The 27,031-nt window shown below is 68.8% G+C and overlaps 1 protein-coding gene across 2 annotated transcripts; it reads right to left on the bottom strand.

Moving 5' to 3' along the window:
- Positions 1–730: 730 nt before the first annotated feature.
- Positions 731–26,204, bottom strand: PPFIA3 (PTPRF interacting protein alpha 3). 2 transcript variants are annotated; one of them, XM_044988870.1, is made up of 29 exons: positions 25,928–26,204; positions 23,158–23,259; positions 21,984–22,148; positions 21,295–21,369; positions 21,035–21,115; positions 19,959–20,183; positions 19,454–19,600; positions 17,260–17,394; positions 16,900–16,983; positions 16,325–16,456; positions 15,797–15,859; positions 15,546–15,625; positions 12,833–12,959; positions 12,299–12,489; positions 11,775–11,997; positions 11,143–11,306; positions 10,601–10,746; positions 10,237–10,330; positions 10,062–10,143; positions 9,150–9,350; positions 6,604–6,666; positions 6,472–6,498; positions 4,539–4,714; positions 3,747–3,844; positions 2,850–3,025; positions 2,379–2,447; positions 1,956–2,118; positions 1,436–1,501; positions 731–1,352 (listed from the first exon to the last, which is right to left on the bottom strand). In XM_044988870.1, the coding sequence occupies exons 1-28, from the start codon at positions 26,159–26,161 to the stop codon at positions 1,473–1,475; spliced, it is 3,552 nt and encodes a 1,183-aa protein (XP_044844805.1). In that variant the 5' UTR covers positions 26,162–26,204; the 3' UTR covers positions 731–1,352; positions 1,436–1,472. The 2 variants fall into 2 exon arrangements, with proteins under 2 accessions (XP_044844805.1, XP_044844806.1); XM_044988871.1 differs by lacking the exon at positions 6,472–6,498 and having other exon boundaries at positions 732–1,352.
- Between the last annotated feature and the right edge of the window lie 827 nt (positions 26,205–27,031).

Here is a 27,031-nt window from a genome sequence, read left to right as displayed (position 1 = left end):
ACCTTGGGGGGGGCGCTGGGTTTTGGGGGTCCCCACCCGGCACTGGGACATGGCACCTTGGGGGGGGCGCTGGGTTTTGGGGGCCCCCACCCGGCACTGGGACATGGCACCTTGGGGGGGGGCGCTGGGTTTTGGGGGCCCCCACCCGGCACTGGGACATGGCACCTTGGGGGGGGCGCTGGGTTTTGGGGGCCCCCACCCGGCACTGGGACATGGCACCTCGGGGGGGGGGGCGCTGGGTTTTGGGCCCCCTTGCCTGGCGCTGGACAAATGAAGCCGTTTTTTTTCATAAACATTTTTCTTTTTTTTTTAAACGTTTTCCAGCCCCCGGGGGGGGGCGGGCGGGGGGGGGCACCGGCTGTCAGGGCCCCCCCCCCAGCATTTTTTTTTTTACATTTTTTTTTGTAAAGTTTTTCCTCCGTTTTTTCCCCTCATGCAAAACCCCCCCTGCCCCCCCACAAATAAAAACAGGGCCCCCAAAATAACCTTAAATTAACCTGGGGGGAGGGGCCTTAAACGAAGGTTCGTTAAACGGCAGCAAAAGTCATTTCCACCAGCAGCCACGCCACAGATATGCACAGAAAATACAACTCTTATGGTACAGAGCCCGGGCCAGGGCCCCCCCCCAGGGCCAGGGCCCCCCCCCAAGGCCAGGCCCCCCCCAGGCCCAGGAACACACCAGGCCAGAGACCCCCGGGACCGGACCCCCAGGCTAGCACCCGCAGCGCCCCCCCCTCCAGGGTTTGATTTCACGGATCCCCCCCCCCCACAGAGCAGCCCACAGGGGGGGCAGGAAGCAGCCCACAGGGTGATGGGGTGGGGGTGTCAAATGCCCCCCCCCCACACTTTTAGCAGCAGATTCCCAGGACAGAGTTAACCCTTTGAGGGCCTGGGGGGAGGAGGGGATACAGGAGGCCACCGGGGGTGGGGGGGGAAGATACCAGACTGGGGGGGTAAAAATCCGGGGGGGGGAGATGGGGGGCTCAGGCTGGGGGGCTCTAAGCCAGGTGTGGAGGGGGGGGCTACAAGGCTGGGGGAAGCCTTTAACCCAATTCACATTCTTGCCCCCACCCTTGACAGAACAACAAATAAACTCCAAACAGACAGGTGGGGGGGGTCATGCCCCAGATTCCCCCTTCCCGGGGGGGGGGGCTCGGCCCCCCGGTCCCTCTGCAGTGTCCACAGGGCCGGGGGTGTCCCCCACCCACAGCAGCAGCAACGCCCCCTGCAGGCGGGGGCGGGAGTGTTTTTTGGGGGGAGGGGCCAGACGCAGGCCCCTCCCCTCATTGTGGGGAGGGGAGGGAAGAACCCCCCCCCTCCAGCAGCAGTGTCCGTCCGTGGGTCCCTGGCACCTGGGGGGGGAAAGCAGAGAATAAGACTGGATCCCCCCCGGCTCACACTCCCAGAAGGCCCCCCCACCCCACGCCGCACTCACCCGGCGCTAGCAGGAGTAGGTTCGCACCGAGACGCCATCACCCCCGCTGGCTGGCCAGGGAATTTCCTGGGGGAGGGGTACAAGGAGAGGTCAGAGGTCACACAACCCCCCGCCCCCCCCGGATCCCACAGCTGGGACCATCAGGGCACAGGCACCGGAAATCCTAGGGTGGAACTAAGCCAGCGTTGCAAGCTTCCCCACAGCAGTGCCAACAGCCAGGACACGCTCCCCCATCCCCCCCCCAGTGCTGTGAGCTTCCCCACAGCAGTGCCAACAGCCAGGACACACTCCCCCATCCTCCCCAGCGCCGCGAGCTTCCCCACAGCAGTGCCAACAGCCAGGACACGCTCCCCCATCCCCCCCCCAGTGCTGTGAGCTTCCCCACAGCAGTGCCAACAGCCAGGACACGCTCCCCCCTCACCCCCAGCGCTGCGAGCTTCCCCACAGCAGTGCCCCCCGCCGTGGCCCTCCCCCGCCCCCAGAGGCTGTGAGCGCCCCCAGGGCAGTGCCGCACCCGTACCTTCGGGCTGCACCTTGCGGAGCTGCACGCTGGGGGGCGCCATGGCGGTGGCGCGGAAGGTGGGGGGCAGCATCTCGGCCGAGTCAGGGCTCACCCCCCGCAGGTCCTTCTCCCGGAACATCTTCCGCCACGACGGGGAGCGGCTGAAGGTCTTGGCGCTGTCCTGGGGGGTCAGAGGTTACAGAGCTGGGGGGGGCTGGGCACCCCCCTTCCACCCCTGAAACACGTGGACTGGGTGGAGGGAGGAGACGATTCCTGGGGGGCCCGTAGCCCGGTGGGGGGGATTGTGTGGAGGGCCAGTTCTGTGGGGTCAGGGATGGCGGGGGGGGGGGGGCTGCACATGGACAGGTGGCGGGGGGGACGCACACCCTGGGAGGAATATTCTGGGGGGGGGCACAGTCGGTGGGGGGGGGGAGTTCTTACCTCATCCAGCCTCCGGTCCGTTCCCATAGCGATGAGATTCCCAAATTCCTTCTCCAGGATTTGCCGCGCCTGGAGCCCAGAGAGAACGGGGGGGGGGGGGAGGTCAGGTGTGATCGGGGCCCCCTCCCCCCACTATCCCTATCAGGCCTTGCACCCCCTGTGAGCCCCCAGATCAAAGCCTGGGCTCCCCTCGAACACGGGAACCCCCCAGCCCCCCTTCCTGCCCTGCCCCCAACTCCCCCCACCCTCCTTCCCTTCCCCACCTCCGCCCGCCCCCCCTCTGCTCCCCAGCCCCCTCCCCCTCCCCCAGCCCGCTCCCCCACCTCCGCCCGCCCCCTCTCTGCTCCCCAACCCCCTCCCCCTGCCCCCCCTCTGCTCCCCAGCCCCCTTCCCCTCCCCCCCACCTCCGCCCGCCCCTTCTCTGCTCCCCTGCCCCCTCCCCGTCTCCACCCCCCCCCCCCCCCCGCTGACCTGGGTGTTCTGCGTGGGGATCTGCAGGAGCAGGGCCAGGTCGCTGCAGTCGAAGGCGTCGTCCAGGGCCAGCAGCGCCCCGTGCACCCCGCTCTCCGCCAGGTTGTTGGCGAATTCCTTCAGCCCGATCAGCTGCACCCAGCACATCACCCGCTCGTTGGACCAGACCATCACGTCTGGGGGGGGGGGAGGCAGGGTCACACGGGGCCCCTCACTCCCGACCCGCAGCCCCTGCTAGCCCAGCCCTGCCCTGCCCTCCCCGCACCCGCGCCGGTGCCCCTCACTCCCGACCCGCAGCCCCTGCCAGCCCAGCCCTGCCCTGCCCTCCCCACACCCTAGCCCTGGGCTCAGAGGTGAAAGATGGTTCGGTCCGGCCCAGCGTACCAGCAAGAGCCAGCACGCCGTGCCGGACGGCACCGGCTTCCGTGGCGGGGATTTAAAGGGCTCTGGGCTCCCTGCCGCAGCCGGCAGCCCAGAGCCCTTTGAATCCCGCCCGCAGCTCCTCAGGGGGGATTTAAAGGGGCCGGAGCTCCATGGTGGTTGGGGCCCCGGGCCCTTTAATTTGCCCCTGAGCCCCAGGGGCTCCCAGCCACCTCTGCAGCTGGTAGCCCCGGGTTGATTTAAAGGCCCTGGGGCTCCCAGCCGCAGCCCTGCCCCAGGGCCTTTAAATCTTGAGAGGCCACGCCCCTTCCGGTTGAGGCCACGCCCCCTCAGGACTCCAGCAGTAGCAGTAAGTCCTGGAAGTTACTTTCACCCCTGCCTGGGCTCCCCTCAGCCGTGCTGGTGCCCCTCACTCCCGACCCGCAGCCCCCTGCCAGCCCAGCTCTGCCAGTGCCCCTCACTCCCGACCCGCAGCCCCCTGCTGTCCGGGGGGTGGGGGGGTGGGGGGCTCGGTACCTTTGATCTGGTTCTGACTTTCCTCCCGCCGCTGCTCCAGCTCCTTGCGGTCGTAGTTGAGGCGTTTCAAGCACATGATCCCGTAGTGGAGACTCACCCTGGGGGGGGGGGGGAAGAGACAGAAAAGGGGAGTTTGGAGGTGGGGATCCCCCCCTTCCCTGCAATCCCCATGCAGCTACTGAGAGCTGGGTTCGGGGGGGAGGGGAGCAGCAGGGGGGGAGGGCCCAGGGGGCCCCTTCTCTCACTGGTGGAAGCGGGGGGAAGGGGAGCGGTGGGGGAGGGGCAGCGAGGGGGCAGTGGGGGAGGGGTGGGGAGGCCTGTCTGTCCCTGGTGGAAGCGGGGGGAAGGGGAGCAGCCCGGGGGGGGGCGTCTCTCACCAGTGGAAGCGGGGAGAAGGGGAACAGCGGGGGGGGGCCACAGGGCCCCATCTCTCACCGGTGGAAGCAGGGGGTGGGGGAGCAGTGGGGGGATTCAGAGGGCCCCCATCACTCACTCATGGAAGCGGGGGGACGGGGCGCAGCGGGGGGGGGAGTCCGGGGAGCCCCCATCTCTCACCGGTGGAAGCAGGGGGTGGGGGAGCAGTGGGGGGATTCAGGGGGCCCTCATCACTCACTCATGGAAGCGGGGGGAAGGGGAGCAGCGGGGGGGGCCACAGGGCCCCATCTCTCACCGGTGGAAGCAGGGGGTGGGGGAGCAGTGGGGGGATTCAGGGGGCCCCCATCACTCACTCATGGAAGCGGGGGGAAGGGGAGCAGCGGGGGGGGGGGAGTCCGGGGAGCCCCCATCTCTCACCGGTGGAAGCTGTCGACCATCTTGAGCTGGCCCCGCAGCTCCTTCTTGTTGAGGTGGTCGAGCATGCGGGCGTCCACCAGCGACTCCATGAAGTAGCTGCGATACTGGGGCAGGCCCAGGCTGGGCAGCCAGTCGTTCCCCACCCACTCGTGGTTCATGTCGCCGTAGGCCAGGATCTGCCGGGGGTGGGACACGACGGGACGTCAGCGCCTGACCCCTCGCTCACCCTGCTGCCCTTTGACCCAGCCTGTGACCCCGCTGCCCTTTGACCCGGCCTGTGACCCCGCTGCCCTTTGACCCGACCCGTGACCCCGCTGCCCTTTGACCCGACCCGTGACCTTTGTCCATCCCGCTCTGCCCTCGTGACTCCGCTGCCCTGACTACTGACCCACACTGTGACCTCCCTGCCTCATGACCCTACCACCTCCTGACCCCACTGCCCGTTAACCCCTGACCTTGTGACCTCCCTGCCTCCCTGGCCTTTGACCCTCACCTGCCCCATGACCTCCCTGCCCTTTCACTCCTGACCCACATTGTGACCTCCCCACACCATGACCTCTTACCTGCCACATGACCCCACTGCCCGTTGATTCCTGACCCCACACTGTGATGTCCCTGCCCCGTCCCTCGCTCACCCTGAGACACCCAAACTCCCCCTGACCTCACTGCCCTTTAACCCCTGACCCCGTGACCTCCCTGCCCCAGCACCCTGCTGTCCTCTGATCCCTGTCCCCTCAGTGTGATCTCCCTACCCCACCTCTCACCCACCCCGTGACATCAGTGCCCTTTGACTCCTGACCCCATTTTGACCTCTCACCTGCCCTGCAACCCCTGACCTTTTGCCCACCCCGTGACCTCCCCATCCTATAACCTGCAACCCCTTACTCAGACTGCAACCTGCCCTATGACCTCTAACCTCTCACCCCTACGCTGTAACCCTGGGACAACCCCCACCTTTCCCCTCCAATCTCCGAACATCCCTCACTTCTGACCCTGCTGCCCAGCGACCTACAGCCGCCCCTGCCCCACGACCCCTGCCATACACCCTCTGACCCCTGTGCCCCCCCCACCACCACCACCGCAGAGGGAATAATCCAATACCCACAATGCACTGCAACAGTCACAGCTACCAACACAGATTGCAGGGAGGACCGATGTACTGCCACAAAAAACCACCCCCGTGAAACAGGGCCAGTGGGACAGCCCATCCCTCCTCCCCCCCACCCCAACAGGGACAGAGGGATAGTCCATCCCTCCTCCCCCTCCTCCCGCAGTGGGACAATCCATTCCTCCTTCCTCCCCGCTAAACAGGGACAGTAGAAGAGTCCATCCCTCCTCACCCCCCCAAACAGGGCCAATGGGACAGTCCCTCCTCCCCCCGCCACCAGGACAGTAGAACAGTCCATCCCTTCCTCTCCCCCCCCAAAAGGGACAGTCCATCCCACCTCCCCCCCCAACACAGGGAGAGTGGGACAGTCCATCCCCGAAACAGGGACACGTGTGTGTGTGTGTGTGTGTGTGTGTGTGTGTGTGTGTGTGTGTGTGTGTGTGCGCGCGCGCCCCGCCCTCCTCCTGCCCTGCCCCCAACCAGGTCGAAAATACTGCAGCTGTCTGCCCACCCCGTGCGCGCGGGGGGGGTGTGTGTGTGTGTGTAGCATCGTCGCACGAGAGCGAGGAGCCGTGCGAGACGTATATAAAAGAACGGGAGGTCAGGGCGACGGGGTGAGCAATTGCACTTCTCCCCCCACCCCCACCCCCTGCCAAGGAAACGTTGGCACCAGAACGGGCCCGATCCATAACAAGGGGCGACAGGAAACGCAGGGCAGCATGGTAAACCTACGGCCACGCCCACCGCTGCCTAGGCCACGCCCACCCCCTGCCTAGGCCACGCCCTCACAGTCCATACTCCTGCCTAGCGGCCCCGCCCCCCTACCTGCTCCCAGCTGATCTCCTTGCTCTCCTGGGCGGGCGCAGCGGGAAGGAAGGTGGAGAGAGTGGTTAGTGCAACGCCCCTCCCCCGCCTCCGTGTCCCCCCCCCCCGTCCCCGTGCACGACTCTCACTCACCAGCTTGGTTGTGGCGGTGAGCGACTCCACCTCCTCGTGCGTCATCCACACGTTGCTCGTGGACTGCGGGGGGCACGAGGGTGCAGGACACGGGGGCGGGGGGAGAGAGACAGAGATTTCACCATTATATCGCTTTGGGAGGGGGCCTGTCCCAGCCTCTCAGGCGCCGGGGGGGGGGGAGTGGGGCAGGGGCACCGAGCAGGAGCTGGGGGGCACCAGGGCTGGGGGGCAAGGTGGGGGGCCGTACCAGGTAGGAGTCAAGTGGGGCAGGCACTGTGGGGACTTAAGGGGGACTGGGGAGCCAGGGGGGACCCAAGGGGGGCTGGGGACGTACTGTGCGGCAGAGGGCGCCGGGGGGGGACCTGAGGGGGACCTCGGGCTGTACCATGCGGGTGTTGGTGGGTGGAAGCAGGGAGCCAGGGACGGACCCTGGGGGGGCCGTACCATGCAGGTGCTGGCAGGGGGACTCCAGGGGGGCTGTACCGTTTGGGAGCTGGCGGGGGGACCAGGGGGGCTGTACCATGCAGATGCTGGCAGGGGGACCGGGGGGGGGGACCAGGGGGGCCATACCATGCGGATGCTGGTGGGGAGCACCAGGGGGGTGTACCATACGGGTGCTGGCGGGGGGACCGGAGAGGTTGTACCATGCGGGTGCTGGTGGGGGGACCGGGGATGGATTCCAGGGGGGCAATACCGTGCGGGTGCTGGCGGGGGGGGACTGGGGGGGGCCGTACCGTACGGGTGCTGGCGGGGGGGGGACTGGGGGGGCCGTACAGTACGGGTGCTGGCGGAGGGGCCTGGGGGGGGGACGTACCGTGCGGGTGCGGGGGGGGGGGGCCTGGGGGGGCCGTACCGTACGGGTGCTGGCGGGGGGACCGGAGGGGTCATACCATGCGGGTGCTGGTGGGGGGACCGGGGATGGATTCCAGGGGGGCAATACCATGCGGGTGCTGGCGGGGGGGGATGGAGCGGGGCCGTACCATGCGGGTGCTGGGGGGGGTGCGGGGGGGGGCCGTACCGTACGGGTGGGGGGGGGGGCTGGGGGGGGCCGTACCCGACGGGTGCTGGCGGGGGGGGGCTGGGGGGGGCCGTACCGTACGGGTGCTGGCGGGGGGGACTGGGGGGGCCGTACCGTACGGGTGCTGGCGGGGGGGACGGGGCGGGGCCGTACTGTACGGGTGCTGGGGGGGGGACCGGAGGGGTCGTACCGTACGGGTGCTGGCGGGGGGACCGGGGATGGATTCCAGGGGGGCAATACCATGCGGGTGCTGGCGGGGGACGGACGGAGCGGGGCCGTACCGTACGGGTGCTGGGGGGGGGGGACGGAGCGGGGCCGTACCTTACGGGTGCTGGCGGGGGGGGACTGGGGGGGCCGTTCTGTGAAGGGGCGGGGTGGGAACTGCGGGGGGGCCGTACCGTACGGGTGCTGGGGGGGGACGTACCATAAGGGTGCTGGCGGGGGGGGGACTGGGGGGGGGCCATACCATACGGGTGCTGGCGGGGGGGGGGACGGAGCAGGGCCGTACTGTACGGGTGCTGGCGGGGGGGCCGGAGGGGTCGTACCATGCGGGTGCTGGTGGGGGGACCGGGGATGGGTGCTGGTGGGGGGACCGGGGATGGATTCCAGGGGGGCAATACCATGCGGGTGCTGGCGGGGGGGGGACGGAGCGGGACCGTACCGTACGGGTGCTGGGGGGGGACTGGGGGGGGGCCGTACCTTACGGGTGCTGGCGGGGGGGGGGCTGGGGGGGCCGTACCGTACGGGTGCTGGGGGGGGACTGCGGGGGGGGCCGTACCGTACGGGTGCTGGGGGGGGGGGGACGGAGCGGGGCCGTACCATACGGGTGGTGGCGGGGGGGGGGGGACGGGGCGGGGCCGTACCGTACGGGTGCTGGCGGGGGGGGACGGGGCGGGGCCGTACCGTACGGGTGCTGGCGGGGGGGGACGGGGCGGGGCCGTACCATACGGGTGCTGGGGGGGGACGGGGGGGGGCCGTACCGAACGGGGGCTAGGGGGGGGGACTGGGGGGGCCGTACCATACGGGTGCTGGCGGGGGGGGACGGGGCGGGGCCGTACCATGCGGGTGCTGGCGGGGGGGGACGGGGCGGGGCCGTACCATGCGGGTGCTGGCGGGGGGGGACGGGGCGGGGCCGTACCATACGGGTGCTGGCGGGGGGGGACGGGGCGGGGCCGTACCATGCGGGTGCTGGCGGGGGGGGATGGGGCGGGGCCGTACCATGCGGGTGCTGGCGGGGGGGGACGGGGCGGGGCCGTACCATACGGGTGCTGGTGGGGGGGACCGAGGGGGGGGCCGTACCGCACGGGTGCTGGGGGGGTACGGGGCGGGGCCGTACCATGCGGGTGCTGGCGGAGGGGGACGGGGCGGGGCCGTACCATGCGGGTGCTGGGGGGGGGAACTGGGGGGGCCGTACCGTACGGGTGCTGGCGGGGGGGGACGGGGCCGTACCATGCGGGTGCTGGGGGGGGGACGGGGCGGGGCCGTACCATATGGGTGCTGGTTGGGGGGACCGAGGGGGGGGCCGTACCGTACGGGTGCTGGCGGGCGCCGAGGGGCTGGTGAGCGACACCATCTCCTGGATGGCCAGGCGCAGCTTGAGCCGGTGCAGCGGGTTGCTGATGCCGATCTCCCGCTGGATCTCCGTGTCCGACAGGTTGGCCATGATGGCCCCGCTCTTGACATTGGCCCGGCAGGCGGCCACGTACCAGGCCGGCATCCCCACCCACAGCTGCCGGGGCAGGGGGGTTAGGGCGCCTGGGGGGTGCCTGGAGCCCCCCCATTCAGCCCCCCAGATGCCTGGGTTCCAACCTCGCAGCCCCCCCTCCACTTCTCCCCCGGACGCCTGGGTTCCAACCTCGCAGCCCCCCCTGCACTTCCCCCCGGACGCCTGGGTTCCAACCTCGCAGCCCCCCCTGCCCCCACTAGTCCCCCGGTCATGGGGGTTCCAACCTCGCAGCCCCCTGCCCCCACTATTCCCCCGGACGCCTGGGTTCCAACCTCGCAGCCCCCTGCCCCCACTATTCCCCCGGACGCCTGGGTTCCAACCTCGCAGCCCCCTGCCCCCACTATTCCCCGGTCGCGTGGGTTCCAACCTCGCAGCCCCCTGCCCCCACGATTCCCCCGGACGCCTGGGTTCCAACCTCGCAGCCCCCTGCCCCCACTTCTTTCCGGGACACCTGGGTTCCAACCTCGCAGCCCCCTGCCCCCACTATTCCCCCGGACGCCTGGGTTCCAACCTTGCAGCCCCCTGCTCCCACTTCTTTCCCGGACGCCTGGGTTCCAACCTTGCAGCCCCCCCATCCACTCCCCCCCGGACGCCTGGGTTCCAACCTCGCGCACCCCCCCCCCACTTCTTTCCCAGATGCCTGGGTTCCAACCCCCATCCCCTCCCCCACCCCCAGGATGCCTGGGTCCCCCAGCCCCCTCGCAATGCCGTCACCTCCAGCCAGGACACGACGGTGGGTCCGTCCCAGGCGGCGAAGGGCAGGCCCTGGCGACAGGCCTCCTCCAGCAGCTCGTGCCTAGGGGGCGGGAGTGGGGGGGTGAGATTGAGGGGACCCCCCACCCCACCCACCATCCCCCGCCCATTAGCCCCTGCCCCTCCCCCCACTCACTTCTTCTTATTCCGTCGGTCCTTGTCCACCGGCCCAGCCAGCTTGGAGAGACCCAGGGGGTCCGCGGGGGACGTCTCGTCCGACGGGGTCCCGGCTGCGGGGGGGGGGGGGGGGAAGGAGAACAGGTGAGAGTCTCCCCCCACACTCCCATTGCCGGCCAGCCCCCCTCCCCGCAGCACCCAGCCAGGGAGACCGGATGCCTGGGTTCTCTCCACAGCTCTGGGAGGGGAGTGGGGGCTAGTGGTTAGAGCGGGGGGGGGCTGGGAGCCAGGACTCCTGGGTTCTCTCCCCGGCTCTGGGAGGGGCGAGTGGGTCTCAGCAGGGTGTGGGAGGGGATCCTGGGGCCCATGGGGGGGGCACCTACGCAGGGAGGGCGAGTCCCGGCCTGGGGGGCCCAGCCGCCCCTTCTCCTTCTTCCCGAAGAGGCGCCCGATGGACGACTTGATGCTTTTCTTCTTGGTGGATTTGTGCAGCGAGTCCTGGCTGCTGTTGGTGCCCTCGGAGCCCAGCCTGGGGGGGGGGGGGATGATACAGGCTAACGCTGCCCCCTCCCAATATTCACCCACCCCAACCCTGCAGCCCCGCCCTGGGCAAACGACAGAACCCCCCTGATTCCCCCCCAAACCCGTCGTCCGTCCCCCCAGGTCGCTGCTCCCCGACTCCCCCATCGCAGGACCCCCCCTCCCGACTCCCCGGGCCTGCTGCCCGTTAACCCCCCCCCCGGCCTGCTGCCCCATAACCCCCCCTCCCCCCGGGTCACTGCCCCTCAATTTCCCCATCCCAGCTCCCCCCACATCCCCATCCTCCCCAAGCCCACTGCCCCCCACCCCCTTCCCCCACTGGGCCACTCCCCACCCGCCCGCCTGCTGCCCCCCAACCGTGTCTCCCCCCCACCCCCCGGCTCACCCTGCCCGCAGGTCCCGGCCGTCCTCCAGGGCTCCGGCCTGCAGCGCCAGGGCCTGGCTCACCCGCTCCAGCCGGGCAGTGCGGGGGGTCGTGGGGGGTGGCGTCTCACAGGGCACCAGGGCCTTCTCCTCCGCCCCACGCCCCTCCTCCTTTGGCACGTGGTTCTGGGGGGGCAGGGGGGAAGCACAGGGCACTGCCTTAGGGAAGCACGCAGCACAGGGGTCCCGTCCGCGGTGGGAACGCTGCTGGGGAGGGAGCAGCTCGCCGGGTGGGAGTGGGGGGACCCTGCGGTAGGGAAGTTCCCAGCGCTGGGGGGGGACACACCCCACTCTGGGAGGGGGCGGGCAACACCCCATGGGGGGGGGCGGGAGCTGGCGGCGCCGGGGGAGCAGGACACCCCGCTGGGAAGGGGGAGCTGGCAGTGCCTGGGGGGGGACAACACCCCATGGGGGGGGGGGCGGGAGCTGGCGGCGCCTAGGGGGCAGGACACCCTGCTGGGGGGGGAGCTGGTGGCGCCTGGGGGGGGACAACACCCCATGGGGGGCGGGAGATGGCGGTGCCTGGGGGGGGCAGGACACCCCACTGGGGGGCGGGGAACTGGCAGTGCCAGGCCGGGGGGGACCGATACTCACCATCCTGTCTCCCTCGCGGGCGGGGCTGTGGGGCGCCAGGCGGGGGGTGGAGTGCCCGCTGCTGGGGGGTGAGGGGCTGGCCAGGGTGGAGCTGGTGACCGACGGGGGGATGGAGGCGCCAGCCCGGTACCGGCCCAGGGACCCGTCCAGCGCCGAGCCGCTGACCCGGCTCTCGATCTCCTCGGCGCGCAGCTCCGTGCACTCCTTCTCCTCCTGGATCAGCCTGGGGGGGGGACAGCCGTGAGGGGGGGGGCGCAGCCACGGGGGGGGGCCCAGGGGATCCCTCGGCTGTGGGGTGGTTATGGGGGATGGAGAAGCTGCTGAGGGGTCCCCCAGGGGGTGCAGAGGAGGACCCTGGGGCGTTAGGTGGTTCCTGGGGGGGTTCAGAGGGGATCTCCAGGGTGATGTGAGGGTCCCGGGGGGTTAAGAGGGGGTCCCTGAGGTGGTGAATCCCAGGGGCTGCGGGTTCAGGGGGTCCCCTAGGGCGATGGGGGTTCAGGGGGTCCCAAGGGGGGGGTCCTCACTTGATCTCCTTGTTGATGGCCTCGAGCTGCTCCTGCAGCATGATGGCCAGCGTCTGCACGTCCGTCTGCCCGCTGGGCGAGAGCAGGTCGGCCGAGCCGAAGAGGGGGTCGCGCTCCTCCTCGTCCGACCCGTCCAGTCCCCCCTCGAAGGACTGGGCCAGCCCCCCTGCCTGCTGCGCCCGCTCCCACTCCTGGGGGGGCCTGCGGGGAGGGGGAGGGGAGGGTGAGATGTGGGGCAGACCCCAAAACTGCCCCCCCAGCCGCCCCCCCCAGCACAGGCCCCACCCCACCACTGACCCGCCCCCCTGCAGCACAGGGCCCCCCCAATTCCTGGGGGCCACCAGGGGTGGGGGGTGATCTCAGCCTGCCCCCCAGCACCCCTCCAGCCCTGCCCCCCATCCCGATAGCAAGAGATGGCTGAGTACTCACCGGGGGTGGGGGCAAATCCGGGCCAGGGGAGATAAAGGACACAGTTAGTAGCAGCCAGAAACCTGCCCCTCCCAGCCCGTCCCCCACCCCACCCCGCCCCATCACCTTAGTGGCTTCATCCTTTACGGCCCAGCGCCCCTTCTTGTGCCGGCGGGGGGTGCCGGCGTAGGGGTCCGCGGGCAGGGCGGGGGCCTGGGAGTAGCGCAGCTCCAGGGCGCTGCCCGGCAGGGACCTGTGGGAACAGTACGGCGTTCGGGACACTGGTGCCTGCCTCAGTTTCCCCACCTGCTGCGTGAGCCGCCCAGCTGGGGGTGGGGCAGGGGGCACAGTGGGGGCTGGGGAGCAGATGGGGGGGAGTTTTCTGCGAGGGGTAACATCAGGGTTTTTTTTTTTCCAATTTGGATCAATTCCCGTTTTCACGGCGACGGGAAAAGATGGGCGGATAAGTCAGACAATTAACGGCGGAGAATGAAAACCGGTTCGGACGCCAGCCGGGGGAAGATCCTCCAGCCCAAGCAACACGCTGGCCGCCCGCCCTCCCCTTCCGTCGCCGCACGGTGAGTTTCCCTCTCGGGTCACCGTGAATTCGGTGTTTACAGACAAGCTACAAACCACACCCTGCTAAGCCCAGCGACAGCCGAGGCCCCGTCTCTTAGGGGTTAAGGAAAAAATCACAGGGTTTTCCCCAATCTATTATTCAAGGGAGATTTTAACGGATTTCCCCCTGAATTTTCGACTGCTCGAGCACGTGCGACAATATTGATTCTGTTAGGAAAAGCCCCGTTCCATTCGGTAGCTGCCGTCACGTGAACAGTGAAGTCGGTAACCGCGAGACTCTCCGTTAGCGTACGGCGCTGGAGCGGAAGAGACGGATGGGTCAATGCCCATATACCGCTACCGTACAGCATAAAACTGCTTTTCGTGGCTTTCGCTTTTCTCTTTACTCCTAGAGGGATTCTGTGCCATTGCACGTGCGTAGACTGAATGAATTGCGCAGAGTTTTAATTTTTTTGCGCCAAAAAAAAAAAAAAAAAAAAAAAGCTTTGGCTGAAAAGTTGTTGCGGTTCTGCCTTTTGGCCACCAGAGGGTGCTGTGGCGATGGAACAAAGCAGCAGCTCCCGGCCAGCTAGGGAAGAGAAAGAGCCGGCAGAGCCTTCTTCGCAGTGCCTGTCGGGCCAGGTCAGGAGACAGGGGCTATGGGGAGACAGACAACGTGGGGCTGCTGGAGGGTCAGACGGGGGCTCATAAGGGCTAGTGGGAGAGGACAGACTGGGGCAGGGGCTGAACGGGACTGGAGGCGCAGGGCCACAGGGAGGAGGGAGACGCAGGGCTACATAGGGACAGGGGAGGGGGTGCAGGGCCACATGGGGATGGGGGCAGTGGATGTCTGAGTGGAGGTGGAGGGACACATGTGTCTGACTGAATGGGAGAGGCTTGGGGCCAGCCAGGGTCTGCTCGGGGAAGCTCCCGAACAACCCCTCCCCGCCCCCCAAAATAGCCTGCTCCATACTGTTCACACCCAGGCCATTTACTTCCCTCTCCCTCAGCTCCTCCGTTACCCGACTCCCCCCGGCCCTCGCACTGCTTCTCGGGGGTGCGGGAAACACGGGTCTGTATTGTAACTTCAATGAATTATTGCTCGGAGTTGTGTATTAATACGCCTAGTAAGGAATCTATTTGTCAAAAAACATTTTCTGAATCTTTTTTGTAATACAGACGTACTTGCTGACAGGGATGTTGAAATAAACGACCACAAATAACTGAAACGGGTGTGATTATATTGCGTTATTTTGGGAAATAAACTTTGCAGAATTTTAAACTATTGTGCGCAGAATTTTTAATTTTTTGGTGCAGAATTCCCCCAGGAGTCTGTCTTTGGGCTGCCTTCGCTCCCCCATAATATCCCTGATATTTACTCAGAAAACCGCACCCGTATTTTTAATTTTTGTAGCAAACACAAATCAATTCCTGGAAAATCTTTAAAGAAAACGGCCTGAGCTGCAGCTAGGCAGGTTCTTTAAGCAATTACACAGATTTATTCAGAGTCGTCATTTTTCCGTCTCATCCGACCTTAGAGAATGGTGAACGACGCGTTCCTTCCTGACTAGATTTTTTTTTTAAACTTGCGCTTTGTGTCAAGCTAGATTTGAAAGTAAATTTCAATTTAAAATGCACCAAACCAACATTTTCATTTTTTTTTTTAATTAGCAAAATAAAACCGTACCGGACACATTCATAATGAAGTTTGCCAAGACCCGTTTTGCTTGTGAAACCAGCTGAATCAAACCCTTATTAATTAGTAAGCCACGACCCGGGAATTGAAGGTCCCGCGTCTGGAGCGAGCGGATCTCATTCCCTCGCCGGGTTTTCAGGCAGCGACCGGAAGAGGAAAACCAGCTCTCCTGCTTTTCCAACCCCGCATCGGTTTCCTAACTTAGGCTGAGCTGGGCACTGGAGGGACCTAGTCAAATAAACTGAACCGAGGGGAATTTTCTCCCCCAGGCGGCTTTAACCCCTCTCCGAACTCCGCTCTGGCGTCCGGCCAAAGTCGGCCACAAACTTCCCTTTCGTTCGTTTCAATGGTTCCAACCGGCGCTGGTTTTTACAAGGATAAGCCTGGATTTGGTTTCTTTTCTAAATCATCCACTCTGCCCTCCTCCACCCAGGAAACCAACCCCCTGGGGACACCCCCCCAGAACCCCTCCCTTCCCTCCCACCCCCCTCCTCCACTTTATCCCTGTCAGTAACCCCCCCGCCCCGGGTTTGCCAGGGGCCAGGACCCGGGGGGGTGGGAGGGAGCACGGTATCAACCCGTTACCTGGAGTAGGAGGAGACGGGTCGGCCCCGCAGCTGGTCGATTTCCATCTGCATCCGTTCCATCTCCGCCAGCAGCTGATCCTGGGGGGATGTGTGTGGGGGAGTGTCAGTGCAGCAGAGCCCCCGCCACCCCGAGCCCCACAGCCTGGGATCCCCACTCTGCCTACATGGCAAGCATCCCCCTGCCCCCCACCAGTACAGAAAAATCTGCCCAGCCCCCACCCCGAGCTCCGTCCCCCGCCCCCCCCGTACCTTGTTCAAGAGCAGCTCATCCTGCAGCTTCTTCATGTCGGCGATTTCCTCGCTCAGCGTGTTCTGGGGGGCAGATGGGGTGAGACCACAGACCCCAACGCAGCCCCCAGATCCCCCCCCCGGCCCTGCCGGTGCCCCTCACTCCCGACCCGCAGCCCCCAGATCCCCCCCGCCCTGCCAGTGTCCCTCACTCCTGACCCATAGTCCCCAGATCCCCCCCCCCGCCCTGCCAGTGCCCCTCACTCCCGACCCGCAGCCCCCAGATCTCCCCCCCGGCCCTGCGGTGCCCCTCACTCCCGACCCGCAGCCCCCAGATCCCCCCCCCCGCCCTGCCAGTGCCCCTCACTCCCGACCCGCAGCCCCCAGATCCCCACCCCCCCGGCCCTGCCGGTGCCCCTCACTCCCGACCCGCAGCCCCCAGATCTCCCCCCCCGGCCCTGCCGGTGCCCCTCACTCCTGACCCATAGTCCCCAGATCCCCCCCCCCCCGGCCCTGCCGGTGCCCCTCACTCCCGACCCGCAGCCCCACCTTCTCCTCCAGAGCCCCCATTCGCTCCTTGAGGTGCAGCTGCAGCCGCTCGTTGGACTCCGACAGCAGCTTGTCGACCGTCTCCGAGAGCCGCTTGTTGTGTTCGTCGTTCATCTTCTCCCGCTGCCGCGCCTGGGGGGTGCGGGGGGGTCATGGGGGTCCCTCTCCCATCGCCCAGAGCCCCCCTCAAACTGCCTTGCGGCCCCCCCATCCCCCAGAGCCCCCAATACACCCCTCTGCATCCCCACCCCCCCCGTGCCCCGGCCCCACCCCATATTCCAAAGCCCCGCCCAGAGCTGGGGACATTCCCCCCCCCCCAGCACCTGCCCCATTGTCAGACAACCCCTCCCCCCCCGCGGACACAGAGCACCCCCAGGTACGTCTCCCCCACTTGGGGACCAATCCCCAGAGGTCCCCCCTTCTTACCCCCCCACGCCCCCACCCAAGTCACTCAGGGAGGGGAACTCCTCCCCCGCACCCCGTCCCCTCCAAACCCCCAGGGATGGGAAGGGGGGCAGCAGAGCCGGGTCGAGAACCCAGGAGTCCTGCGACACCCCCCCCGGCCCCCTCCTCACCCGCTGCAGCTCCTGGTTCTTCTCTTCCAGCTGCGCCTCCAGCTGGCGCAGTCGCTCCTCGAAATTCCCGTGGCGCTCCTCAGCCTGGGTGGGGGGGACAGGACGGGTGTCAGCCACGCAGCCCCCCCGGCCGGGGGGGGGGAGGAGCTGTCGCCTGGGCCCCCACCCTACCCCAACCAGGGGTGGGCTCACCCCCCTCCCCCGCCACAGCCCCCCACCCTTCTGACCCCCCCAACCCTGCCACGACCCCCCAGGGCCACACGCCCCCTCCCCTGCCACAGCCCCCCACCCTCCTGGCACCCCCATCCCTGCCACGACCCCCCAGGGCTGCGTGCCCCCCCCCCCGCCACTGCCCCCCACCTTGCTGAGGGCGGCCACGCGCTGGGCCAGCTGGGCTTCGATCTCGGGCAGCGTCTCGGCCCTTTGCAGCGTTTGCTGGAGCTTGGCCTTGGCGTCCTCCAGCCACTCCTGCAGCTGGCGCCCCTTCTCCTCGCTCTGGGGGGGCACCGAGAGTCAGAGACCCCCCCACAGCCCCCCCACCCCCTTCTCCTCGCTCTGGGGGGGCACCGAGAGTCAGAGACCCCCCCACAGCCCCCCCACCCCCTTCTCCTCACTCTGGGGGGGCACCGAGAGTCAGAGACCCCCCACAGCCACCCCACCCCCTTCTCCTCGCTCTGGGGGGGCACCGAGAGTCAGAGACCCCCCACAGCCCCCCCACCCCCTTCTCCTCGCTCTGGGGGGGCACCGAGAGTCAGAGACCCCCCACAGCCCCCCCACCCCCTTCTCCTCGCTCTGGGGGGGCTGTGGGGGGGGGTACAGCAACTCCTTGCGGGGCCCGGGGGGGGTCCCGGGGGGGGCTCTGACCCGGCGGTACAGCGACTCCTTGCGGGGCACGTGGAGGGGTCCCGGGGGGGGCTCTGACCCGGCGGTACAGCGACCCCTTGCGGGGCATGGAGGGGTCCCGGGGGGGGCTCTGACCTGGCGGTACAGCGACCCCTTGCGGGGCACGGGGGGGGGCTCTGTCCTGGCGGTACAACGACCCCTTGCGGGGCACGGGGGGGGTCCTGGGGGGGCTCTGACCCGGCGGTACAGCGACCCCTTGCGGGGCACGTGGGGGGGGGGTCCCGGGGGGGGGTCTGACCTGGCGGTACAGCGACCCCTTGCGGGGCCCGTGGGGGGGGGGGCCCGGGGGGGCTCTGACCCGGCGGTACAGCGACCCCTTGCAGGGCACGGGAGGGTCCGGGGGGGGCTCTGACCTGGCGGTACAGCGATCCCTTGCAGGGCATGGGGGGGCCCGGGGGGGGCTCTGACCTGGCGGTACAGCGATCCCTTGCAGGGCATGGGGGGGCCCGGGGGGGGCTCTGAACTCGCGGTACAGCGACCCCTTGCGGGGCACGGGGGGGGGGCTCTGACCCGGCGGTACAGCGACTCCTTGCAGGGCATGGGTGGGTCCCGGGGGGGGCTCTGACCCGGCGGTACAGCGACTCCTTGCAGGGCACGGGGGGGGTCCCGGGAGGGGGGGGGGGCTCTGACCCGGCGGTACAGCGACTCCTTGCAGGGCACGGGGGGATCCGGGGGGGGCTCTGACCCGGCGGTACAGCGACTCCTTGCGGGGCACGGGGGGGTCCCGGGGGGGGCTCTGACCCAGCGGTACAGCGACCCCTTGCGGGGCACGGGGGGGTCCCAGGGGGGCTCTGACCTGGCGGTACAGAGACCCCTTGCAGGGCATGCGGGGGTCCGGGGGGGGCTCTGACCTGGCGGTACAGTGACCCCTTGCAGGGCATGGGGAGGTCTGGGGGGGGCTCTGACCCGGCGGTACAGTGACCCCTTGCGGGGCACGGGGGGGTCCCGGGGGGGCTCTGACCTGGCGGTACAGCGACCCCTTGCAGGGCACGTGGGGGGATCCCAGGGGGGGCTCTGACCTGGCGGTACAGCGACCCCTTGCAGGGCACGTGGGGGGATCCCAGGGGGGGCTCTGACCCGTGGGGGGGTCCAGGGGGGGCTCTGACCTGGCGTACAGCGACTCCTTGCAGGGCATGGAGGGGTCCCGGGGGGGGCTCTGACCCAGCGGTACAGCGACCCCTTGCGGGGCACGGGGGAGGTCCCGGGGGGGCCCCGGGGGGGCTCTGACCCAGCGGTACAGCGACCCCTTGCGGGGCACGGGGGGGTCCCGGGGGGCTCTGACCTGGCGGTACAGGGCCCCCTTGCAGGGCATGGGGGGGTCCGAGGGGGGCTCTGACCCGGCGGTACAGTGACCCCTTGCGGGGCACGGGGGGGTCCCGGGGGGGCTCTGACCTGGCGGTACAGCGACCCCTTGCAGGGCACGGGGGGGGAACCCAGGGAGGGCTCTGACCCGTGGGGGGGTCCCGGGGGGGCTCTGACCTGGCGGTACAGCGACCCCTTGCAGGGCACGTGGGGGGATCCCAGGGGGGGCTCTGACCCGTGGGGGGGTCCCGGGGGGGCTCTGACCTGGCGGTACAGCGACCCCTTGCGGGGCACGGGGGGATCCCAGGGGGGGCTCTGACCCATGGAGGGGTCCGGGGGGGGCTCTGACCTGGCGGTACAGCGACTCCTTGCAGGCCAGCTCGCTCTCCAGCTTGTCGTTGGCGTCGTGCAGGGACGTGGCCTCGCGCTGGGCGCTCAGGTACCGTTTCTCCAGCGTGGTGATTCGCTCCTCCATGTCCTCCCGCTGCGCCAGCGCCTGGGGGCGGGGGGGCAGGCCGGTGGGGGGGGTCTGACATACGCCCCCCCCTCCCCTGCTGGGACCAGCCACCGCCTCCCACCCGAGCCAGGGCCGGCCCCAATGCCCCAGGGTGGCTCTGGGGGGTCCAGTGGCTAGAGGGGACCCGGCCTTGTGGGAGGGGGGCACAGGCCCGGGGGGGCTCCCTGCCATGGGGGGGAGGAACCTGGGGGGCTCTTGGGCCTGGGGGGTTCAGGGGGGGCTCTCGAGCCCGGGAAGGGCACAAGGGGGCCCCCTCAGGCCTGGGGGGAGGTTCGGGGGGGGGCGCTCAGGCCCAGGAAGGGTCCGGGGGGGGCAGACCCGGTGGGGGGCCCCTCACCTCCTTGAGGTCGCGCTGCAGCTTGGCGCTGCCCTCCTGCGCCTTGGCCAGGTCGCGCCGGGCGCCCGCCAGCTCCTCCTCCAGCTCCGCCAGCTGCCGGCACAGGAGCCGGAGCCGCTCCCGCAGCTGAGCCAGCTCCTCCCGCTGGCGCTCGAGCAGCTCCTCCGGCTCCGGCGCCCGCCCTGCCCGCGCCTCGGGGGGCCCCGCCCCGTTCGCCGCCGCCGCCTGGGGCAGGGGGGAGACGTCAGGGACGTGGGGCTCCCCAAAGTACCCCAGAGCCCCCCCAATATCCCCGGTAGCCCCCGCAGCTCCCACTGAGCCCGAACCCCCCCAGAGTGCCCCAGCCCCAGAACCCCCCAATATCCCCGGCACCCCCACAGCTCCCACTGAGAACCGGCCCCCCCAGAGTGCCCCAGCCCAGCCCCAGAGCCCCGCAATATCCCCGGCACCCCCGCAGCTCCCACTGAGCCCCAGCCCTCCCAGAGTGCCCCAGCCCAGCCCCAGAGCCCCCCAATATCCCCGGCACCCCCACAGCTCCCACTGAGAACCGGCCCCCCCCGAGTGCCCCAGCCCAGCTACTGATCCCCCCATTATCCCCTGCACCCCCGCAGCTCCCACTGAGCCCCAGCCCCCCCAGAGTGCCCCCACCCAGCCCCAGAGCCCCGCAATATCCCCGGTAACCCCCGCAGCTCCCACTGAGCCTGAACCCCCCCAGAGTGCCCCCACCCAGCCCCAGAGCCCCCCAATATCCCCAGCACCCCCACAGCTCCCACTGAGAACCAGCCCCCCAGAGTGCCCCCACCCAGCCCCAGAGCCCCCCCAATATCCCCGGTAGCCCCCGCAGCTCCCACTGAGCCCGAACCCCCCCAGAGTGCCCCAGCCCAGAGCCCTCGAGTATCCCCAGCCCCCCAGAGTCGCCCCCACCCAATATCTCCAGCCCCCCAAGGCCCCCCACTGAGCTCCAGTCCCCCGAGAGCTCCCCCATCCAGCCCCAGACCCCCCCAATACTCCCCAGTGTGCCCCAGCCCAGCCCCCCCTCCCCTTCTCAGCCTGATCGCCCCCCCCGCCGCTCTCACACAGGTCGGCGTGTCGCCCTCCTTCGGCACGTCCTGGAGGCCGGACCGGCGCCGGGCGAGCTGCTCCCGCAAGGACAGGGACTGGGGGGAGGGGGAGATGTCAGAGCGGTGAGCTTCCCCGGCGGCAGTGCCACGCCCCTCCCCCCACCTGAGGGACTCCTGTGAGCTTCCCCGCAGCAGTGCCCTGGGCTGGGAGTGGCCCCCCCCCCACGATTCATTCAGCTTTGGGCAGGGGGTGCCCCCCCCCCCAGCGCCTGTACCTCTTGGTTGGACATTTCCAGCTCCTCCTCCAGCACTGCGACCCGTTCCAGGGCCACCCGCAGCCGCTCCCGGACCTGCAACGGGGGGGGGGGGAGGGCTGTGATCAGACCAGCCCCCCCCAACTCCCTACACACACCCAGAGCCCCCCCCCAACCAGCCCCCCCCACCGAGGTCAACTCCTTACCCCCAACCAGGTCCCCCCCACACACCCAGAGCCCCATCCTGTACCCCCCACACCCCAGAGCCCAACCCCCCCCAGAGCCCAACTCCCCCCACACCCCAGAGCCCAACCCCCCCACACACCCAGAGCCCCATCCCGTACCCCCCACACCCCAGAGCCCAACCCCCCACAGAGACCAACTCCCCCCACACACCCAGAGCCCAACCCCCCCCCCACACCCAGAGCCCCATCGTGTACCCCCCACACCCCAGAGCCCAACCCCCCACAGAGCCCAACTCCCCCCACACAACCAGAGCCCCATCCTGTACCTCCCTCACCCCTGAGCCCAGCCCCCCGGAGAGCCCCACCCCCCCCACACCCAGAGCCCCATCCTGTACCCCCCACACCCCAGAGCCCAACCCCCCACAGAGCCCAACTCCCCCCCACACACCCAGAGCCCCACCCCTCCAACCAGGCCCCCCCACACCCCAGAGCCTCCCCAGCCAGGCTCCGCCCCCGCTCCCCCACCTTTTCGTCCAGCGCCTTGTGGTGCTCGAACAGGGACTTCAGAGCCTTCAGCACCTCGACCTCGCTGGAGACGCCGGCCGGGGACTGGGCCTGGCGCTTCACCACCGTCATGCGGAGCGACCGCTCGTGCCGCGACACCAGGCACTCCAGGTGCTCCAGCAGCAGCTGCGGGGGGGGCGGGGGGTGAGGGACGGACAGACACCTCCCCCCGGCCGCAGCACAGGCAGACGGACCCCCCCACACGCCTCCCCCCCGGCCGCAGCATGGACAGACGGACCCCCCAAAACGCCTCCCCCCCGGCCGCAGCATGGACAGACGGACCCCCCAAAACGCCTCCCCCCCGGCCGCAGCACGGACAGACGGACCCCCCAAAACGCCTCCCCGCCGGCCGCAGCACGGACAGACGGACACCCCCCCCACGCCTCCCCGCCGGCCGCAGCACGGACAGACGGACCCCCCCACACGCCTCCCCCCCGGCCGCAGCACGGACAGACGGACCCCCCAAAACGCCTCCCCCCGGCCGCAGCATGGACAGACGGAACCCCAAAACGCCTCCCCCCCCCTTCCGCAGCACGGACAGACGGACCCCCCAAAACGCCTTCCCTCCAGCCGCAGCACGGACAGACGGACCCCCCACAACGCCTTCCCTCCGGCCGCAGCACAGACGGACCCCCCAAAACGCCTCCCCCCGGCCGCAGCACGGACAGACGGACCCCACCACGCCTTCCCACCGGCCGCTGCACGTACATCGGTACCCCCCAACACGCCTCCCCCCCGGCCGCAGCACGGACAGACGGACCCCCCAAAACGCCTTCCCTCCGGCCGCAACACGGACAGACGGACCCCCCAAAACGCCTTCCCTCCGGCCGCAGCACGGACAGACGCACCCCCCACCACGCCTCACCCCGGCCGCAGCACAGACTGACGGACCCCCGAAATCACCTCCCCCCTGTCGGGCGCTCGGTCAGTCGGACCGCCCCAAAACCCCTCCCCCCCCCCCCCGCAGCACAGACAGATGGACCCCCCAAAACGCCTCCCCCCCGGCCGCAGCATGGACGGACAGACACTCGCCCCCATCCCCCGGAATCAGCCACAGATGGACTGACACGGACCCTGACCCCCCCGGCTCCAGAAAGACACATGGAGATGGACCCCGGTGAGGGGGACCCCTCACCCGCGTGTTGTTGCGCTCGGCTTTCAGCTCCGAAATCTCCTCCTCCCGCTCCAGCAGCTGCTCCCGGCAGGCGTTCAGCTCCTTGGTCAGCGCGGCAAACTCCTGGGGGGGGGGGGAAAGGGGGGGACAGACACCCCCCCCCCGCAGAGTTAAAAACCACTTGGCAAAATTCCAGCTGCACTTTATCCTGGGCCCACAGGGACCCTCCCCCTGCCCTGCCCCCACTGGGAATCCCCCCCAAACCCGCCTCCCCCCCCCGGGCCCAGGAATCCAATCAGCCCCATAACTGCAGAGAACAGTTCAGGGACCGAGGCGGGTGGGATCCGGAGGTCTCGAACCCGGCTCTGCCCCGACACGCCCATCCTCCTCTGGCTCCCGGAGACAACTCGCCGGCTTCCTCTAACGAACCGTCACCTCGTTTGCTACGGAAGCGGATTGAGATGGAAGGTGCCATGGACCCGGGTAAGCGACCGCACCCCTGGGATCAGGAGTCACCTGGAGGGTGCCGGGATGGGGGCACATGGGACCAGCTACTGCAGACCCTCACCAGGCCGGCAAGACAGACCCGGGCACCCAAGGGACCGTCGGAGGCTCGGCTGATGCGGCCAAGGAGTTTGCAAGTGGACAGGTCAGATCTAAAGCCGGATCTCCCACCCGGCGCGGGACGTTAGGCCGGGCTCAGGGGGTCCCCCACCCCTCGGGAGACGTCCGTCCCCGGGAAAACGTCGCCCGTCGGGGCGATACGCTCGCCGCGTTCCCGCGGATCCTCGGCGTCCTGCCGGCGGAGACAGAACCAGCTGCCGTGTCAGGGCCAAGCCAGGAGAATCAGAGGAAACGGCCCCGGCAGGGACCCGCAGCAAATACGGCCCCGATATTCACCAGGCCAGGCCTGCGGAGGGATCGCGTGCGGATCAGAGCAGGTGACGGACGGAGAACGGCGCTGAGGACCCGCGGTGGCCGGTTTCAGTAGGTCCTGATGCCGTTTGGCAGAGCGGCCGCCCCGGCCGCTCCCCAACGTTGCCCCGGGGATACGTTACGGGATGGCTCGGCCCAGCCTGCTGCGGCCTAGCGCGAGTCCAGTCCCGTTTCTTCTGACCCCCCCGGAGCGTCGGGACAGTCCGAGAGAGACAAAAGAAACTCGCTGTGGCCTTTACGCCGAGTTCGAAGAACACGCCTGCTTTCAAGCCATCAAAGCCAACTCGCCACCAAAACAGCCCTCGACGGGGCCCGGCTCCGGCCCAGGGTCTCACCGACCCCGAAGGTTCGGAGAACCCGCCCCAGGCCGGAGCTGCAAGCCAGCGACCCCTTCGGCGGGCCGCGTTCTTCCCACGGGTCAGCTGTGTCATCTCCGCCGTCCCGGAGTGAGATAAACCCCAGAATTTTCCCAGAGCCGCCGTCCGAGGGGGTTTCTTCTCTTTAACCTGGTCTACGCCCGTCTCTGGGAGTGACCCTTAGCCCCACGGACCCACACAGTCCCACCGGGACAGGCCCGTTGGCACCAGCGCCCCCCCCCGTCTCTTTCCGCAGCTCCCGGCAGCCCAGACAGACCCTGCGCGATGCTCCCGGGGGAATCCACAGCAGCACTGATGGGTCAGGCCAAGCTGGGACGGCCTCCGGGTCCCTCTCCGTCCCCGCGCCTCCGAAACGGGCGCCCCACATCCAGTCCCCGAGGCCCGGTTCTCCCGCTCTGTTCCCAGGTCCCGGCTGCTGGGCGCCCTGCTGGTCCTTGGGGCATGTCTCTGTCTCGCTGGCCCCTGTTGCTTTGGGTTTGAGACACCCCTCCGGCCCTGTGTTAACCCTTCTGCACCCCGCTTGTGGGGGGGGGGGGGCCAACGCAACGCATGGAGGGAAACTGAGGCACGCCAAGGTGTCACGCACCCATTACAGGAATCTGCTGATTCGTCACAGCCTCTCCTCCACGGGCCATGAACCGAGTGCGGGAGCAGCTCCACCGCCAGCCAGTCCTCCCTGGCTGCCCCCCCACCAGTGTTACCCGCATCCTCCGCCAGCCCAGCAGTGTGGCACTGGGTCCCACCCATCCAGGCACACAGGGGCCGGCTCGAAAAACCAAACCTGGGTGATAAAAAAGCAGGCAAGACCCGCGTCGCCCGCCAGGTCCTCGTCCCCGCAGGGACGGACGTTCCCTCCGACCGGGGCACCGGCTCCCTAGAGAATCCGGTGACAGATCTACCCCTTTCCCCAACCCCAGATGGGATGGGCACGTCGTCCCGGGGGGGCTGGTGTCCAGAACCAAGAAGGCAAACGCCAGCCGCTGATCCAACAGGAAGGGGCCAGACCAGAGCTCACAGCGTCCCCCAAAACCACCCCGAGGGGAGGGGTACGGGCGTGACCCCACAGGGATCAAACGTCCTCAGGTCCAACGGCCGCTTCAGGCTTCCAGGTCGCTAACCACTAGACCCTGCCGCCTACGTCCCGGCCCCGACAGTGGTGAGGGGGGTCGGAGCTGTGGAGTCGCTGGCCCGGACGGCGTTACCGCCCAAGCTCTGCCCTAGTGCAGACATGATTCTGCCGCCACGGGAGCTTAGCCAGCTGGTGGGCGGGGGGGCCCTGTCTACGCTGCACCAGTCAACCTCTGCCAGTGCCCCTCACTCCTGCCCCGCAGCCCCCTGCCAACCCAGCCCTGCCGGTGCCCCTCACTCCTGCCCCGCAGCCCCCTGCCAGCCCAGCCCTGCCGGTGCCCCTCACTCCCGACCCGCAGCCCTGCCGGTGCCCCTCACTCCCGACCCGCAGCCCCCCGCCGGGCGCTGACCTGGGGCAGGGCGATGCTCAGCTGTCTCTGCAGCGACTCCTTCTCGTGGGCCAGCTCGCGGAGCCGGAGCTGGGCCGTGCCCAGGCTGTCCTGCGTGTCCCGCAGCGTCTCCAGCAGCCGCTCCCGCTCCGTCAGCATGTTGACCATCAGCTGCTCGAAGTTGGCGTCCTCGGGCCCGTAGGCCGAGCCCCGGCGGCTGTCCTCCGTGATGGTGGGCATCACCTCGCACATCATCCTGCCGGGCGGGGGCGGGGCAGGCCCCGGGGGGGCGCCGCGGGGGGGTGGGCGGGGGGCTCAGTGCCCCGACCTACCAGGGGGGTGGGGGAGGAGAGAGAAAGAATGAGACAGAACTTGGATGCCTGGGTTCTATCCCAGCGCTGAGGGGAGCGGGGCCTAGTGGTTAGAGCGGGGAGGGGCTGAGAGCCAGGACTTCTGGGTTCTATCCCAGCGCTGGGAGGGGAGTGGGGCCTAGTGGTTGGAGGGTGAGGTTGGGAGCCAGGACTCCTGGGTTCTCTCCCTGGCTCTGGGAGGGGAGTGGGGTCTAGTGGTTAGACCTGGGGGGGGGGGGGCTGGGAGCCAGGACTCCTGGGTTCACTCCCTAGGTTTGGGTGGGGCGTGGGGGGGGGGTGTCCCTTACTAAAAAAACATATTAATTTAAAACTAATCTCAGAAACTCCCATAAATCGCCCTCCCCGCAACTGGGTCCAACGTCCCACTGTGGGTTTTTGTGGAGCAATGAGGCCGACTCTGCCCCCACCCCCCCCATTAAACACCTTGGGTGGGGGGAGGTTCATTACAGGGAGTAAAAGCTGGGCCCCTCCCCCAGCAGCTGGTGACAACCCCCCCCGTGGGTAGGAGCTGGGGACCCCCTGGGCCCATCCTGCCCGGTATCTCCCCTCCCTGGAGACCTGGGGAACACGCACCGGGTGTGCGACCGTGGCCCCCCCCGCCCCTCCAGTGCAGCAGAACAGACACACACAGCGGCAGAGCTGTCAGCAAAGCCAGACGCCGGCTTCTGCCTGCCAGGAGCAGGACTCGCTTCCCCACGCAACACACACGGCGTCACCCGCTCCCGACACAACGTGACACACAGCCACGGTGCAA

This window comes from Mauremys mutica, chromosome 15 (assembly GCF_020497125.1).
Source record: "Mauremys mutica isolate MM-2020 ecotype Southern chromosome 15, ASM2049712v1, whole genome shotgun sequence".
Classification (NCBI taxonomy): domain Eukaryota; kingdom Metazoa; phylum Chordata; order Testudines; family Geoemydidae; genus Mauremys; species Mauremys mutica.
This window is presented reverse-complemented; position numbering and strand designations above follow the sequence as displayed.

Excerpts from the sequence above, each read along its gene's own strand:
- PPFIA3 (XM_044988870.1), bottom strand. The coding sequence starts at position 26,161 with ATGATGTGCGAGGTGATGCCCACCATCACGGAGGACAGCCGCCGGGGC. Across the intron at positions 6,499-6,603 it reads TCACCGCCACAACCAAGCTG|GAGAGCAAGGAGATCAGCTG; the intron begins GTGAGTGAGAGT and ends GCGCCCGCCCAG. Across the intron at positions 3,026-3,746 it reads AAGTCAGAACCAGATCAAAG|ACGTGATGGTCTGGTCCAAC; the intron begins GTACCGAGCCCC and ends CCCCCCCCCCAG.